At 37.8% G+C, this 12,584-nt stretch overlaps 1 protein-coding gene across 1 annotated transcript; it reads left to right on the forward strand.

Moving 5' to 3' along the window:
* Positions 1-546: 546 nt before the first annotated feature.
* LOC139727787 (neuronal acetylcholine receptor subunit alpha-10-like) lies at positions 547-3,753 on the forward strand. The gene is made up of 4 exons (XM_071638763.1): positions 547-705; positions 1,644-1,799; positions 2,407-2,605; positions 3,209-3,753. The coding sequence occupies exons 1-4, from the start codon at positions 547-549 to the stop codon at positions 3,751-3,753; spliced, it is 1,059 nt and encodes a 352-aa protein (XP_071494864.1).
* The last annotated feature ends 8,831 nt before the right edge of the window (positions 3,754-12,584 follow it).

Consider the following 12,584-nt stretch of genomic DNA (forward strand, 5'->3'; position numbering starts at 1 on the left):
CTGATTTCAAAAGTATCAGTTTCATTTCATGTTTTAATCATGTATTGAAAATCTCAAATACCATTTGATATGGAGCAGTTCTATGTGGACATTTTCATGCATTTCACAGCATCATTATCGGTTATACAGAGCCAATTCCCATCGAAACCTTAAATGAATGCATGTTGTCATTGCTGTTTTATTCTCTGCAGAATTGGAAAGACGAATATTTGTCTTGGGAACCAGCGCTTCATGGTGACGTCAACATTCTCCATGTTCCCGTAAAGAAGATTTGGAAATTAGACTTGACACTGTATTCGTCGTGAGTATCAAATGTTAATTAGGCATTGTATATTTAAGTGGTTATGCACATAAGTAGCAGTCATTACACTGAATTTAGAAGTAAGCAGGTGCTGAAATTAAGAGCCTTAAAAAGGTATAAAGCACTTACGGAATATATCTCCCTACCGTTTTCTCATGTACGAATAGACTACCTCTATCGCGCCCTTTCCAAATTGAACCTTTGCTTGAAATTAATTCCCTAGGATAGACAAGACGGTTGTGAATATGGACCACCAGATCGCATCTGTCAAGCCGAACGGGATGGTCACGTGGTTCTCTAGCTCCACCTTCGTGTCGTCGTGTCTTGTTCGCGTGCGCTACTTTCCGTTCGACAAACAGTACTGCCGCCTCATCATCGCTTCGTGGGCATTCGACAACTCTTCGGTACGTTGTCTAGTCCTCGTTCATGTTTTTTTTTAATAGCAAATGCATGCACCCATACACTGAATCATTGATTAAAATACTAAATGGCATTTTGCCATTCTTTTGTTACCTACGTAAAACAAAAGGCGTTCGGAAATGATGGAGAGAAATTGGCCCAACTGAAGAAAACCTTTTTATGTGAGCATGCACGTGAATAATGATTATGCATGCGAGTGTGTGTATGTGCGTTTGTGTGTGTGTGTGTGTGTTCGTGGATTACTTTGACATCTAAAAATGACTGTAAATACTATTAAATTGCAATTGGTTTTGGGTATTGGCTGGGAGTGTAATCACTGTCAATGCACAAAGAGCATGCATTGACATGGATTACAGCATAAATCATTTTCGTCTTTAAATTATCATTGTATTTTTTGATAGCCCCATGTGCAAAATGCACTCCGTCTCCATCGCCGAAATGTAGTGATTCCTATGAAAGCACGGATACAGCTGTGAATTTATGTTCATCTGTATCTTGCAACAGCATAGGCCTATTGTTTAGTTTTTAGTTTGAATAGAATACAACTCTGTCGGAATCCGAAGGCACATATCTCATTTTATTTCTCTCCCTCTCTCATATTATTCTTTGTAAACAATGAGCAATATTAAAAATATCATATATCATATTGCTGTTATAATTATATTACATAATTTAATCAACAATATTATTATTTTCAAGTAGGAATCAACGTATTTTTCTAGCATTCGACTTAAATTCAAATTTTCATAGATTAATCGCCAGGCAGTATTTATTCTATTTTGCATCCAATTAGTGTCATTCTGTGTTGTCATACATGATGCATTTTTTTACAGCGAGAAATATGAAAATGAATTGAAATGAAATAAGAAATGAAGTTCTCTCTTCTTCATTTTTTTTTGGTGTCTTACCACACTTATTACAGATTCGTCTGAAAGCATCCGGATATGGCGGTCTGACCGCTGGGTTCATAGAGAACGGGGTGTGGGACCTCACGAGCGCTGAGCAAGAAATGCAGAGGATCAAATGGGACTGCTGCGAGCATGGCTATGAAGAGATTCACTACCTCCTCATCTTTTCAGTAAGACACGAGATATTCCTCTTGTGGTTAATCAAAGAGAACTATCCCTGTGATTTCAGCGATCAAAGCAAAAAACAAAAACAAAACAAAACAAACAAATAAACAAACATACAAACATACAAACAAATGAACAAACGAACAACTCCCGAAACGTGCAAAACAAGATGTTATTCAGTTTTCCAGCCGCGTATCCTCTCTTTCTAACGTCACAACATGGGGCATGGGGCACTAAGACGTGATCATCGAAAGCAATCTCCTTCAGCAAATATTATCGACCTATAGTATAAACACATAGATATCCTCTTAAGTAAATTTCACTGTTTAAAGTTGAGTAGAATGTATTGTGCAATTGAATTTTTCTTAACAATGGGAAGAATCGACGCAGTTTGACCAAAAAGAAAACACCCCCCCCCCCCCAAAAAAAAAAAAGCGAGTGATAAATGACATCGAATATTTTATTAAACTTTTGCCGGAAAATACTTTATAACGCTTAAATAATAATAATGATAATAATGATATTGATGATAATAATAATAATGATAATATTGATAATAATAATAATAACAAAAATAATGATAACAAATTGTACATTTTTTTTTCGTGACAGCGCCAGTCCCGTTATTACGTCATCACAGTGATCGTGCCCAGCGCCACCCTGTCAATGGTTTCACTCCTCGTCTTCTTCATGCCCCCCTACTCGGAGGAAAAAGTCTCCCTGGCTTCCAGTAATCTCCTAGCAATGCTCCTCTTCCAGGAGCTGGTGTCCACGTCCATGCCGCCCATAGGAACGGAGTTTCCTCTGATAGGTGAATAATGCACTAATTAAGTTTCTTCATCAATAGCCATCTGGATGCACATGGGGAAGGGTTAATTGTTTGGGGGGGGGGGGAACCTGTAAAATTGGTCTCATTTATTTTTTTCCCTCCCTGTGAGGCTTGTTGACCTTATTTTTTTGTTCTTATGTTTTTCCTCACCTTTTGTGTGCTGTTATTGCCGATTTGAAACATGAAAATCCACATCATTGTACAAACTGTCAAAAGCCCCTGATACAGAAAGGGTGAAATTAATAGTGAACCAAGTTATATCCATGTCTGTGTCGTTCCTTTTTCAATATTGGATGCAAGCAACCAGGTTTAAATGTCTTGCCCATCAGTGGATCTGTAATTGATCTGTCTGATGTATCAACACGTATGCGGGCAATTCTTATGATAGCATAGGTCATTATGCCTTACATCGCTCTATCTTCCACAAGCATGTGCAATAGCGTAAGAAAAGTAATCTTACGTGACCGAAAAAATGAAAACGGAAATATAGGAAATGTGAATGTGTGTTGTTATTGGTGTTTTAAATGTAAAGCGAATGGCAACGTTCACTGGAGAATGAAATTATCCACTGCTTTAATTTCAAAGGGAGTTTCTTCGTAGCCTCGATCGTCATCAACACCATTTCCATATTCACATCCATCCTGACCATGTACATCCACAAGAAGCACAGCAAACCCGTGCCCATGTGGCTGAAGAGGCTGGCTCTGCTCCAAACCAGCTCGAAGCAGTATGAACCATCCACCACCGGAAACTGGGTTGTGCGACGCTTGTCCGGTCTCAACTGGGCCGCGGGTTCGATATCGGGCGCTGTAACCACTCAACAGACGAAGGTGCAGAGGAAGGGTTCAAATCTCCTCTCGTATATTTATCACGAACCGACCCCACCCATAGGCAGAATAGACGAGAAAGAAGAGGCGAAACTCGGAGAAACTGCAGTTACTGACAGAGCAGCGGTCAAAAACAGAAAGGGGCACGACAAAACAGAATACAGCAAGGATTGGCAGGCAGTGGCTCTGAAATTGAATCGTCTGGTGGCGTTCCTGCTTACTGCAGGGATGGTTGTCACAGCGTCTGTCATTGTGTTTCTCTACATAAATCAAAGGGAAGAAGACTTTCCTGCTCGCACCTAGGTATCACGCACCGTTTGCGATTGCGTTCTCAATATGCAGATGACACGCCAGGTTGGGCTGCAGCCCAATACACGCTATTTTAACTCTCTCTATCTCTATAAAAAACACAAAAAGTCCCCCCAAAATTCTGAGAAAATGGTAAAAACACAAAACAAAACAAAACTAAACTAAACAAAACAAAACAAAATAAATCAAAACAAAACAAAATACCCTCCCAAAAAATGACTTTTTAAGGCTGAATTCCACAAAGATTTTCTCATGAAGGTGTGTTTGTGTGGAGGGGGGGGGGTGGGGATATCTAAATAGGCCTATGTAGGTCTAATCCGTATTTTCGAAGATGATACCAATACTTTGAATTTGTAACTCTTTTTTTTTGCGAATACGAGAGAGAAGAAGAAGAAGAAGAACAAAAAAAAAAAAAAGGTTAGATCCATCCTGATCGAGTTAAGCCAGTCGTACCTATACCTACCCATGTCTTTCAAAAGAGAATGGTGTATGTATTTAAAGCTTTCTATGCTTTAAAAAATGAATGAACCTAGTATCCTTTAAATATTGTTGAAAAATTCTTGAATTAGTTAATGTACATTGAATTTTTCAATATGCCTTCGAGCACTGCAAGGAAGAATGTTTTCGTCGTACAAGTACAATTATGGGTCTAGGGCAATCACCCACGATTATAGTACAGCATTATCACAGCAGGCCTGTTCTTTTGGGTGCACGTCACGAGACCGACACCCACGAGTCATATAGCCCGCGAGTCATACAGCTCACAAGTCATACAGCTCATAAGTCATACAGCCCATGAGTTATACAGCTCACGAGTCATACAGCCCATTAGGTCGACACTGAGCTAACAAGGCCCAAGAGACCGACACATTAAGCCCCGTGTTGTATCTGTCGAACTCGTGGGCTGTTTCTACCTACTGTCGAACTCATGGGCTTTATTTGCCAAGTGTCGAACTCGTGGGCTGTATGACTCGTGGGCTGTATGACTCGTGGACCTGTTTTCACTTCGAACTCGTGAGCTGTATGACTCGTGGGTGTCGGTCTAGTAGGATGACCCCGTTCTTTTGATGTCACTACGGTAGATTACGGAAAATAGATTTAAAGCGTAATTGCAAAACGAATTAACTTCATTCGACTTGTAGATATGAAATATTTACGAATAAATTTGCCAAGAAACAAGCAATATCATAAGAAAATATGGGATATTTTATAATCATAACTTCAAGAATGTTTACTGTTATGGGAAAAGTTAGTAAGGTATTATCGAAAATGTTTTATTTTGCTCTATCTGATTATGTACTTACTTTAAAATGTTTAAAAATGCGCTTTGCTCGTTTGCAATCAAACACCGTTCAATATGACTAGTTATGAACAACACAGATTACTGTTAGCAACTTATTACACAAGTGTTGATAGTGCAGTGAAATTCAAAAATGTATTCTACTTGTACATACTATACAATTGTATTCTACATTAGATATAAATATCATATTATCATATATTTTTGTGTGTATTGAGTATGTCTTTATTGTTTTCTTCCACTTTCTATATTTACGCAGAGCAATCGTAACAGGTACAGACAGTGGGGTTTGATTTTAGTGCTCAATCATGCAGTTTGGAATGATCTTTAAAATGAGAGAGAGAGAAAGAGAGAGAGAGAGGGAGAGAGAGAGAGAGAGAGAGAGAGGGGGGGGGGGGATAGAGGGGGGGGGGGGAGAGATAAATCGTCAGGGCGCCTGTGTTGAATATCCTGAATCCCAGTGTGCAAGGAAAGGGGAATCTGATGTGAAGACTAAATATGATATTTTGACATGTAGGCAAATATGCAGTGCAAACATTATCTTCAGCTGTACGCCTTATATCACTAGTGTAAAGATGAAACGCTGTATAATTCCGGTTTTGACGTTTGTCATAAGCAATTCTTATCGTTTGTTTGCAATGTATAAGTAGAAATTGAATCAATTTCCACTGTGTCATTCTCTGTCAATGCGAATAAATATTTTGTGACATGTCTTGTAACACCTCTTTTACACAATGTTTGTGATGTTGAAGTTGCTTTCGCAATATTGATACACAGCATAAATGTCGGTTGTCTGTCTAAAATGAACGTCGAAAAATTAACGGCAAACTTTCAGGAAAGCTGACTCTGACGTCAATCAACACGTGCTTAATAGTAACTGCTCCTGAAACAGACCGGAAAATATCAGTGTGCAAAGATAGTCTCATTAAAAAAAAAAAGCAAGAAAAGAAAAAGCAAGGAAGAAGAGATAATAATGAGTGGCTGTCTTCATGCCTTGAGTAGCTCGTACACTGATAAAATTTGCCGAAGTAATCTCCATTTCGTATTAGACTTCACTATCACGGCGATCAAGTAATAGTATCAAGCAAACACAGTGGGGATATACAGTTTTAGTCAGATGAATGATAAATTAGATATAAAATTTTAAAGTTGTAGATGTTTTCGTGAAAGTACTAAGCATTGGTCACAATCCCGTTCATATGCCAACTACATGAGGCGAAGATATGTCATTGGACCTCTGACTATATGATATATAGTTATATATATTATAGTTTTACTGTCAAGTCCACACAATGAATGCAAGGCGGTCACAGTGAATTGAAATGAACAAATCGTCCGGAGCTTTATTAGGAATGTACTTAATAATCAGTTTCCAACCGGAATAATGATAATTGTTCAAAACATTACAGCGAAATTAACCATAACAATTGAATGTTAGATCGGATCGTTTCAACAAAAGATAACTCAAAGACAGATTATGTGATACCTGGCCAGGGTTTTACCCTAACAGAACCAACGTCGGGGCCCAACTCATCTGCGACGTGACGGGGAGGCGACACCAGACGCTATCATATCACGTGGAGAACGCGTCGATGCACGGGGACGTCGTCGAATCAGCAGGCGACGCTATCTCACTCAGGTCAGCTTGCAGCTCCGCGACTACGCCGGGCAGAAGGGCGTTGGCCGCCAGGTGCGCGTTGCCACTCAGTCTCGACGCCCTGGATCGACCTCGGCGTGGCTCCCACTAGTTGCCGTGTAGCAATCACATGAATCACGGGTGGGCGTTGGCTCCAGACCGCCTAGTGGTTCGTCTGGCCAAGTAAACGAAAACCTATCGACGCCGTCGTCGTCGAAGGGAAACGGGCTAGAAGCAGGTTGACATCTCCTGGATTACCCTGCTGTTTAGCACTTTAACTCAGTCCGCAGGATACTTGTCACAGGGCAATGACGGGACGTTGAGAAAGTTATAACGGTCCTCTCTAACCGGAGTCTAATTGTCGACTGACACGACCAATGCATTTTTAACATGAGCAATATTACATACATGGAAAATTCCGTCAGGCACGCCCAGCTTAAAGGGTGTGTACAGTTCTGGTCAAGGTGAAGATTTAGCTTTTAACGTTTTGTGAGATATTCAGAAACCACTCTATGAGATATCAAAAAGCATGCGATTCTAAGGGGTATCAAAAGTTTATTCGGTGAAAATCAGTTTTGAAATGGCTGAGATATCCAAAAACAAGGTAAAACAAAGAGATACTAATAAAGTTGGGGCATGTCACCTTTTATTATTAGCACTTTTTTGGATATCTCAGCCATTTGAAAACCAATTTTCATCAAATAAACGTTGAATCCTTCTTAGAATTACATGCTCTTTCATATTTATTAGAGGCTTTTCATTATCTCACTTAGGAATGTTCAAAACATGAATCCCTATCTCAACCAGTACTGTACAGTCCCTTTAATATATTCACAACATTAAACTCGACCTGGGCGAAATGTGTGGGGCTGCGGTTCAAAACAAATGACTCAACATTAAGATTACGTAACCGGCGGTGTTTACAAACATTCGCGATCGAGCACGTGTGATCGCATACACATGATCATAAAACATGAAACCACATTCTAACGTGATTAGATGGGCAAATTCGTAACAATATATATATATATATATATATATATATATATATATATATATATATATATATATATCACTGTATCAAATATCATATATATATATATATATATCATATATATATATATGTATATATATCATATATATATATATATATATATTATATAAAAAAAATCTTCACGTGATTGTTTTGGATATAGAATATTGAAGAAAGAGAAGATATTATATGAAACCGACTGTCGTCATAGTGATTTGTGTACAAACTAACCCTGATGGAAAAATGCACATCGATATGTACATCTACAGTGTCAAGGGAGTGTGCGTGTGTGCGCGTGTGTGCAATAAAGTATTTCTTCTGTAGCATGCTACAGTAGATGAAGTAGATGTCAGTGATGAAGTAGATGTCAGTGATTTTAATATACCTTTAAAGTTTTTTGGCCAAATTACAGATTCAAAAAAGATACAATCCAGGAAGATTTATTCACATTTCGTGTCTCTTTTAAAGCAGTCTTACTGTTTAGAAATTAGAGATGGACACCAAAAATTTGTTTTCGCTGATAAAAGTATGAGAGATATTTTTATAAGGCCCAGAAGTTCAACTCTAATTGGAGACTTAAGAGAATTTCAATATAAGTTATTACACGGGGCGATTTATACTAAGGAACAGCTCCTAAAATTTGGTTTTGTGGCTGATAATTTATGTTCCTTTTGTGGAAAAAGCTCTGAAACTTACTCGCATTTATTTTGGAACTGTGAAAAAGTTAAATCTTTATGGCATGATTTCATTGAGTACTTTCAGTTAGAAGAGTTACGTAATTTAGCTTGGCGGGATATACATATTGGTTTAGAAGGAACTTCTCACAGAATCAAACTGTACAACACTCTTATTCTTATAGTTAAACATATGTTATATAAAGCGAGGTCACAGTTAATAACACCGACATTGGTAGAATTAAAAAAAGGCATTAATGATATGTCGAAAGGAAGAGAATGATATTGCCATAAGAAGAAATAAACCGGGTTTGCATTTGCTGAAATGGGAATGTTTAAAAAATTTGTAAAGGATTAGTTTATTTATGCACCCGTACTTCTCCCTTTTGTGTGTGTTTGATTACTGACTTCTTTTCTTTAGATATTTTTGAGTTCAGAGATAAGTATTGTGTATATAAAATATATATGCAGGTATGTGGATATGTATATTGTGTGTATGATAATGTGTATGTGCATGCATGTATTGTGTGTATGCAGCATATATCCTAAGCATAATTAGCATAATTATTATGTTCTGAATGCGAGCAGAAATAATTGTGTGTTGTGGTGAGTGAATGTGTGTGCAGGGGGTGTGGAAGTGTGTTTAAGTGGATGTGTGTGTGTGTGTGTGTGTGTGTGTGTGTGTGTGTGTGTGTGTGTGTGTGTGTGTGTGTGTTAAGCGGATGTGTGTGCAGGGTGGGTGTGTAAATGGGTGGGTGGATGAAAGGTGGATGAGATGAGAGGTGGATGAGAGGGAGTGTGTCTGTCTCGGGTAAGGAGGTGGATGTGGTGTAGAGGGTGGGGAGGTGGTTTAGAGATGAGAAGGACGTGTTTTTTTTTTTTTTTTTTGGGGGGGGGGGTTAAAGTTTAAAGTTATGAGTAGTTGAGGGTTGGGTATGGTGGAAAGGTGGGAATGAAGGTGGTTTATGTTGTTGTTGTTGTCATCGTTCTTTTGATATAATAGAAATTTCATTTCCTGTTTTTTTGAGTGTTTGGCTAAATTGCTCACAATTGCATATATGAATTCTGCTTGTTTGTTTTGTAGTTAAAAAGGAATGATCGGATAATTCATTCTATTTCCTCTCTTCTGTTTGATATCTGCCTTAAAATGAATTGAATGATTATTCTTGTTTTATGGATTATGGATTATGTCTCATAACTGTAGGAATATCTACATGATTTATGACAGATGTTATGTAGAATGTGTGTAATTTTTCTTTGAATTGTTATATTCTCAAAGGAAATGGAATTAATAAAAAGATCACTGAAAACAAAAAATGCTAAATAGTCACATTCATTGAACATTGATATATTACAGTATTATGGTTAATTGCTCACTTTGCTGCGCATCAGTCAAGCTCTGACAAAGTGCAGAGTGATGTATGAAAGTTGATAATGCAGTGTGCAGATTGACAGCTCCGTTTTGAACAGCGCACTGCTATATTATTCATGAAGAGATACAAGCTTTCTCGATAGTATCACGGTATAGGGCAACAGGGTTTATAGACATAGATAGGGGGAGAGAAAAAAACATAGACATGATGGGTATAAACTTGTAAATATGTACACAATTATGTATAGGCTACATATAATATATAACATCATGTATTATGCACAGAGAGAGACGGGGGTGGGGGGGGGGGGGTGGGGGCACTGACGCGATGCATGTTGTCAAGCACCAACACCAGGCAACATTACTATACGCGTTTTGATCTTACCATCACTTTATCCATGTTTACACTGTGCGACTATGTGAAAACGTTCGAATTTAACAGTGTGAAAATGATTGCACACTGTGGTGTGGTTTTTCACAGTGATTTCTCGGATCATATCTTCTGCTTCATACTGTGAATTGATGACTCACAATGTGTTCACAATGTCAAAACTGTCGATTTAACAATGTAAAGAGATTTCGCACTGCGTTCACATTGTGTTTCACACTGTGGGACACTGTGAGAGCAAAAACTCCAGTCTATGAAGCTGCTGTAAATCACGTCTTAATACTAATGATTATGTTAATAGTTTGTGACTTGTCCGATTAGATCATTCCCTGAATAATCACAAAATAGCTTAGAAGTAATCTAAAAAGCTTTTAAAGATGATTATATCTAGTGGAGCTGAAAAAGCCGTCTTTGAAGGACAATCTGCCATAACACCACAGAACTAGTTTAATTGTTGCCTTTAAACACGTTTAATGAAAATCCAATTCGTCGCAGTGATAAGAAGGACACAATTTTCTCTGCATCGTGATTACAGACAAAATACTAAACCTCAGCCTGTGTCCCATATCTACATGTACATGATGTAATTTAAGTCATTTACGATGATTAAAATAAATAAGGAAAATGAAAAAAAAAACAACAACTTGTCGGTCAAGCCTGATCGCCTAATGGAGGATAATGTCGACTCTTATCAAGTCAGCTCTTAAACACGAATTGATTAAGGAATTGAGCCAGAACTGTTAATTTACGACGGATATTGGGGGAGGGGTATGTAATGAAAGTGGAAAGAATCGAACTTTACCTGAGCAACCTTCCGAAAAATAATGAACATCAATTACTCGGAATGGAGGAATGCTAACCTCGACCTCTCAAGCAGGACTATTAATCAAGGAAAGCTAGAAGCAGAAAAATTGCACAGTCCTTGGATATCAAATTGGATGCGATATATATATAAGGATGATTAGGGGTGCTGTTGGGCTGTAGCAACGAGGACATCGCACAGTTAGTCAGATTCCGATCAAGGCAATGAGAAGAATTAAAAGAAAAAGAAGTCCCCTTGTCTATAGAATTAACGTGCGTGGATACGGAGAAAGGATGATTCGTTTCGCTCACACAGTCCATCGCCTTGATGGCTACTGATGGAACTCTGATTTATCATTGTTCATAGGGATACTTCTTTGTAGCGAGGGTTACCAAAAAACAATAGTTCCGTTTTGTTTTGCCCGATATTTAGGATAAATGTGGGCCCATCTTAAATGAGATACTATTTTGTGTTTATTCAAATGCATAGTATTCTGTCATTGAATAAGAAGACACGTAATATGTAAATAGAGATATCACGATATATATATATATATATATATATATATATATATATATATATATATATATATATATATATATATAGAGAGAGAGAGAGAGAGAGAGAGAGAGAGAGGTGAATCAATCAAGCAGTCGATGGTACTCTGGCGTTTACATAATTATAGCTATCAAAAATGAAACTGCACATGACACAAATTTTACATCTTTGATCGTTTACACTCTAAGAAAAATTGGTTTCACCTTGCACCTTTACCAGTGTCACACTGGAAACGCCTTTACAGGTCGACACTGGTTTGAAAGGTGCAAAAATGCACCCGCAAAGGTGTTCCAGTGTGACACAGGTAAATTATTATTATTAATATTATTAATATTAGTATTATTATTATTATGATTATGATTATGATTATGATGATGATGATGATTATTATTATTATTATTATTATTATTATTATCATCATCATTATTATCATCATTATCATTATTGTTATCATCATTTATTTGGCATTTGCAGGACAATAGTGAATGAATGATCAAACAACAGATAAACAACCAAAGCAAGCGAAATATAAGGGTACAATATTTCAGACTTATACCCTGGTGAGCTGCCCTAAGTTGCCGGGTTGGGAAAAAAGCGATCAAAATCACTATGGCCCTTGAGCCTCTCCAACCAACTTAAGGAAGCACATCAGAGAATACCCATTCAATTCAATTCAATTCAATTCAATTCAATTCAATTCAATTCAATTCAATTCCAAATTATCTTATTTCCATATAAAGTAATACAACATACAAGGTTGAGCCTATTTTTCTGTATAGATCCAAAGTGTACACATTCACGGGCAATTTGTTAACGCGCAGTATTTATTATGTCGCTGGGTTTTTTTTCAGAGTGGCAATGTGCAGAGCATCTCAATAACACGCCAACAAAACGTTGTGTCGAATTTTTACTCGACTCGAAACTGTCCCATGACAAAGAAATCATGCCTATGCCCAACCTCCGAATCTTAGCCGAGAAGGTCCACTCTCCTACTCCCTCCCCCACTGGTTGATTAGGCCATATTAATTCCATTGTCGATTTCATACCCCCTGCACGAAGAGG

The sequence above is a fragment of the Diadema antillarum genome, unplaced genomic scaffold, assembly GCF_040938485.1.
Source record: "Diadema antillarum isolate AM-2024a unplaced genomic scaffold, OU_Dant_1.0 scf00000018, whole genome shotgun sequence".
Lineage (NCBI taxonomy): Eukaryota > Metazoa > Echinodermata > Echinoidea > Diadematoida > Diadematidae > Diadema > Diadema antillarum.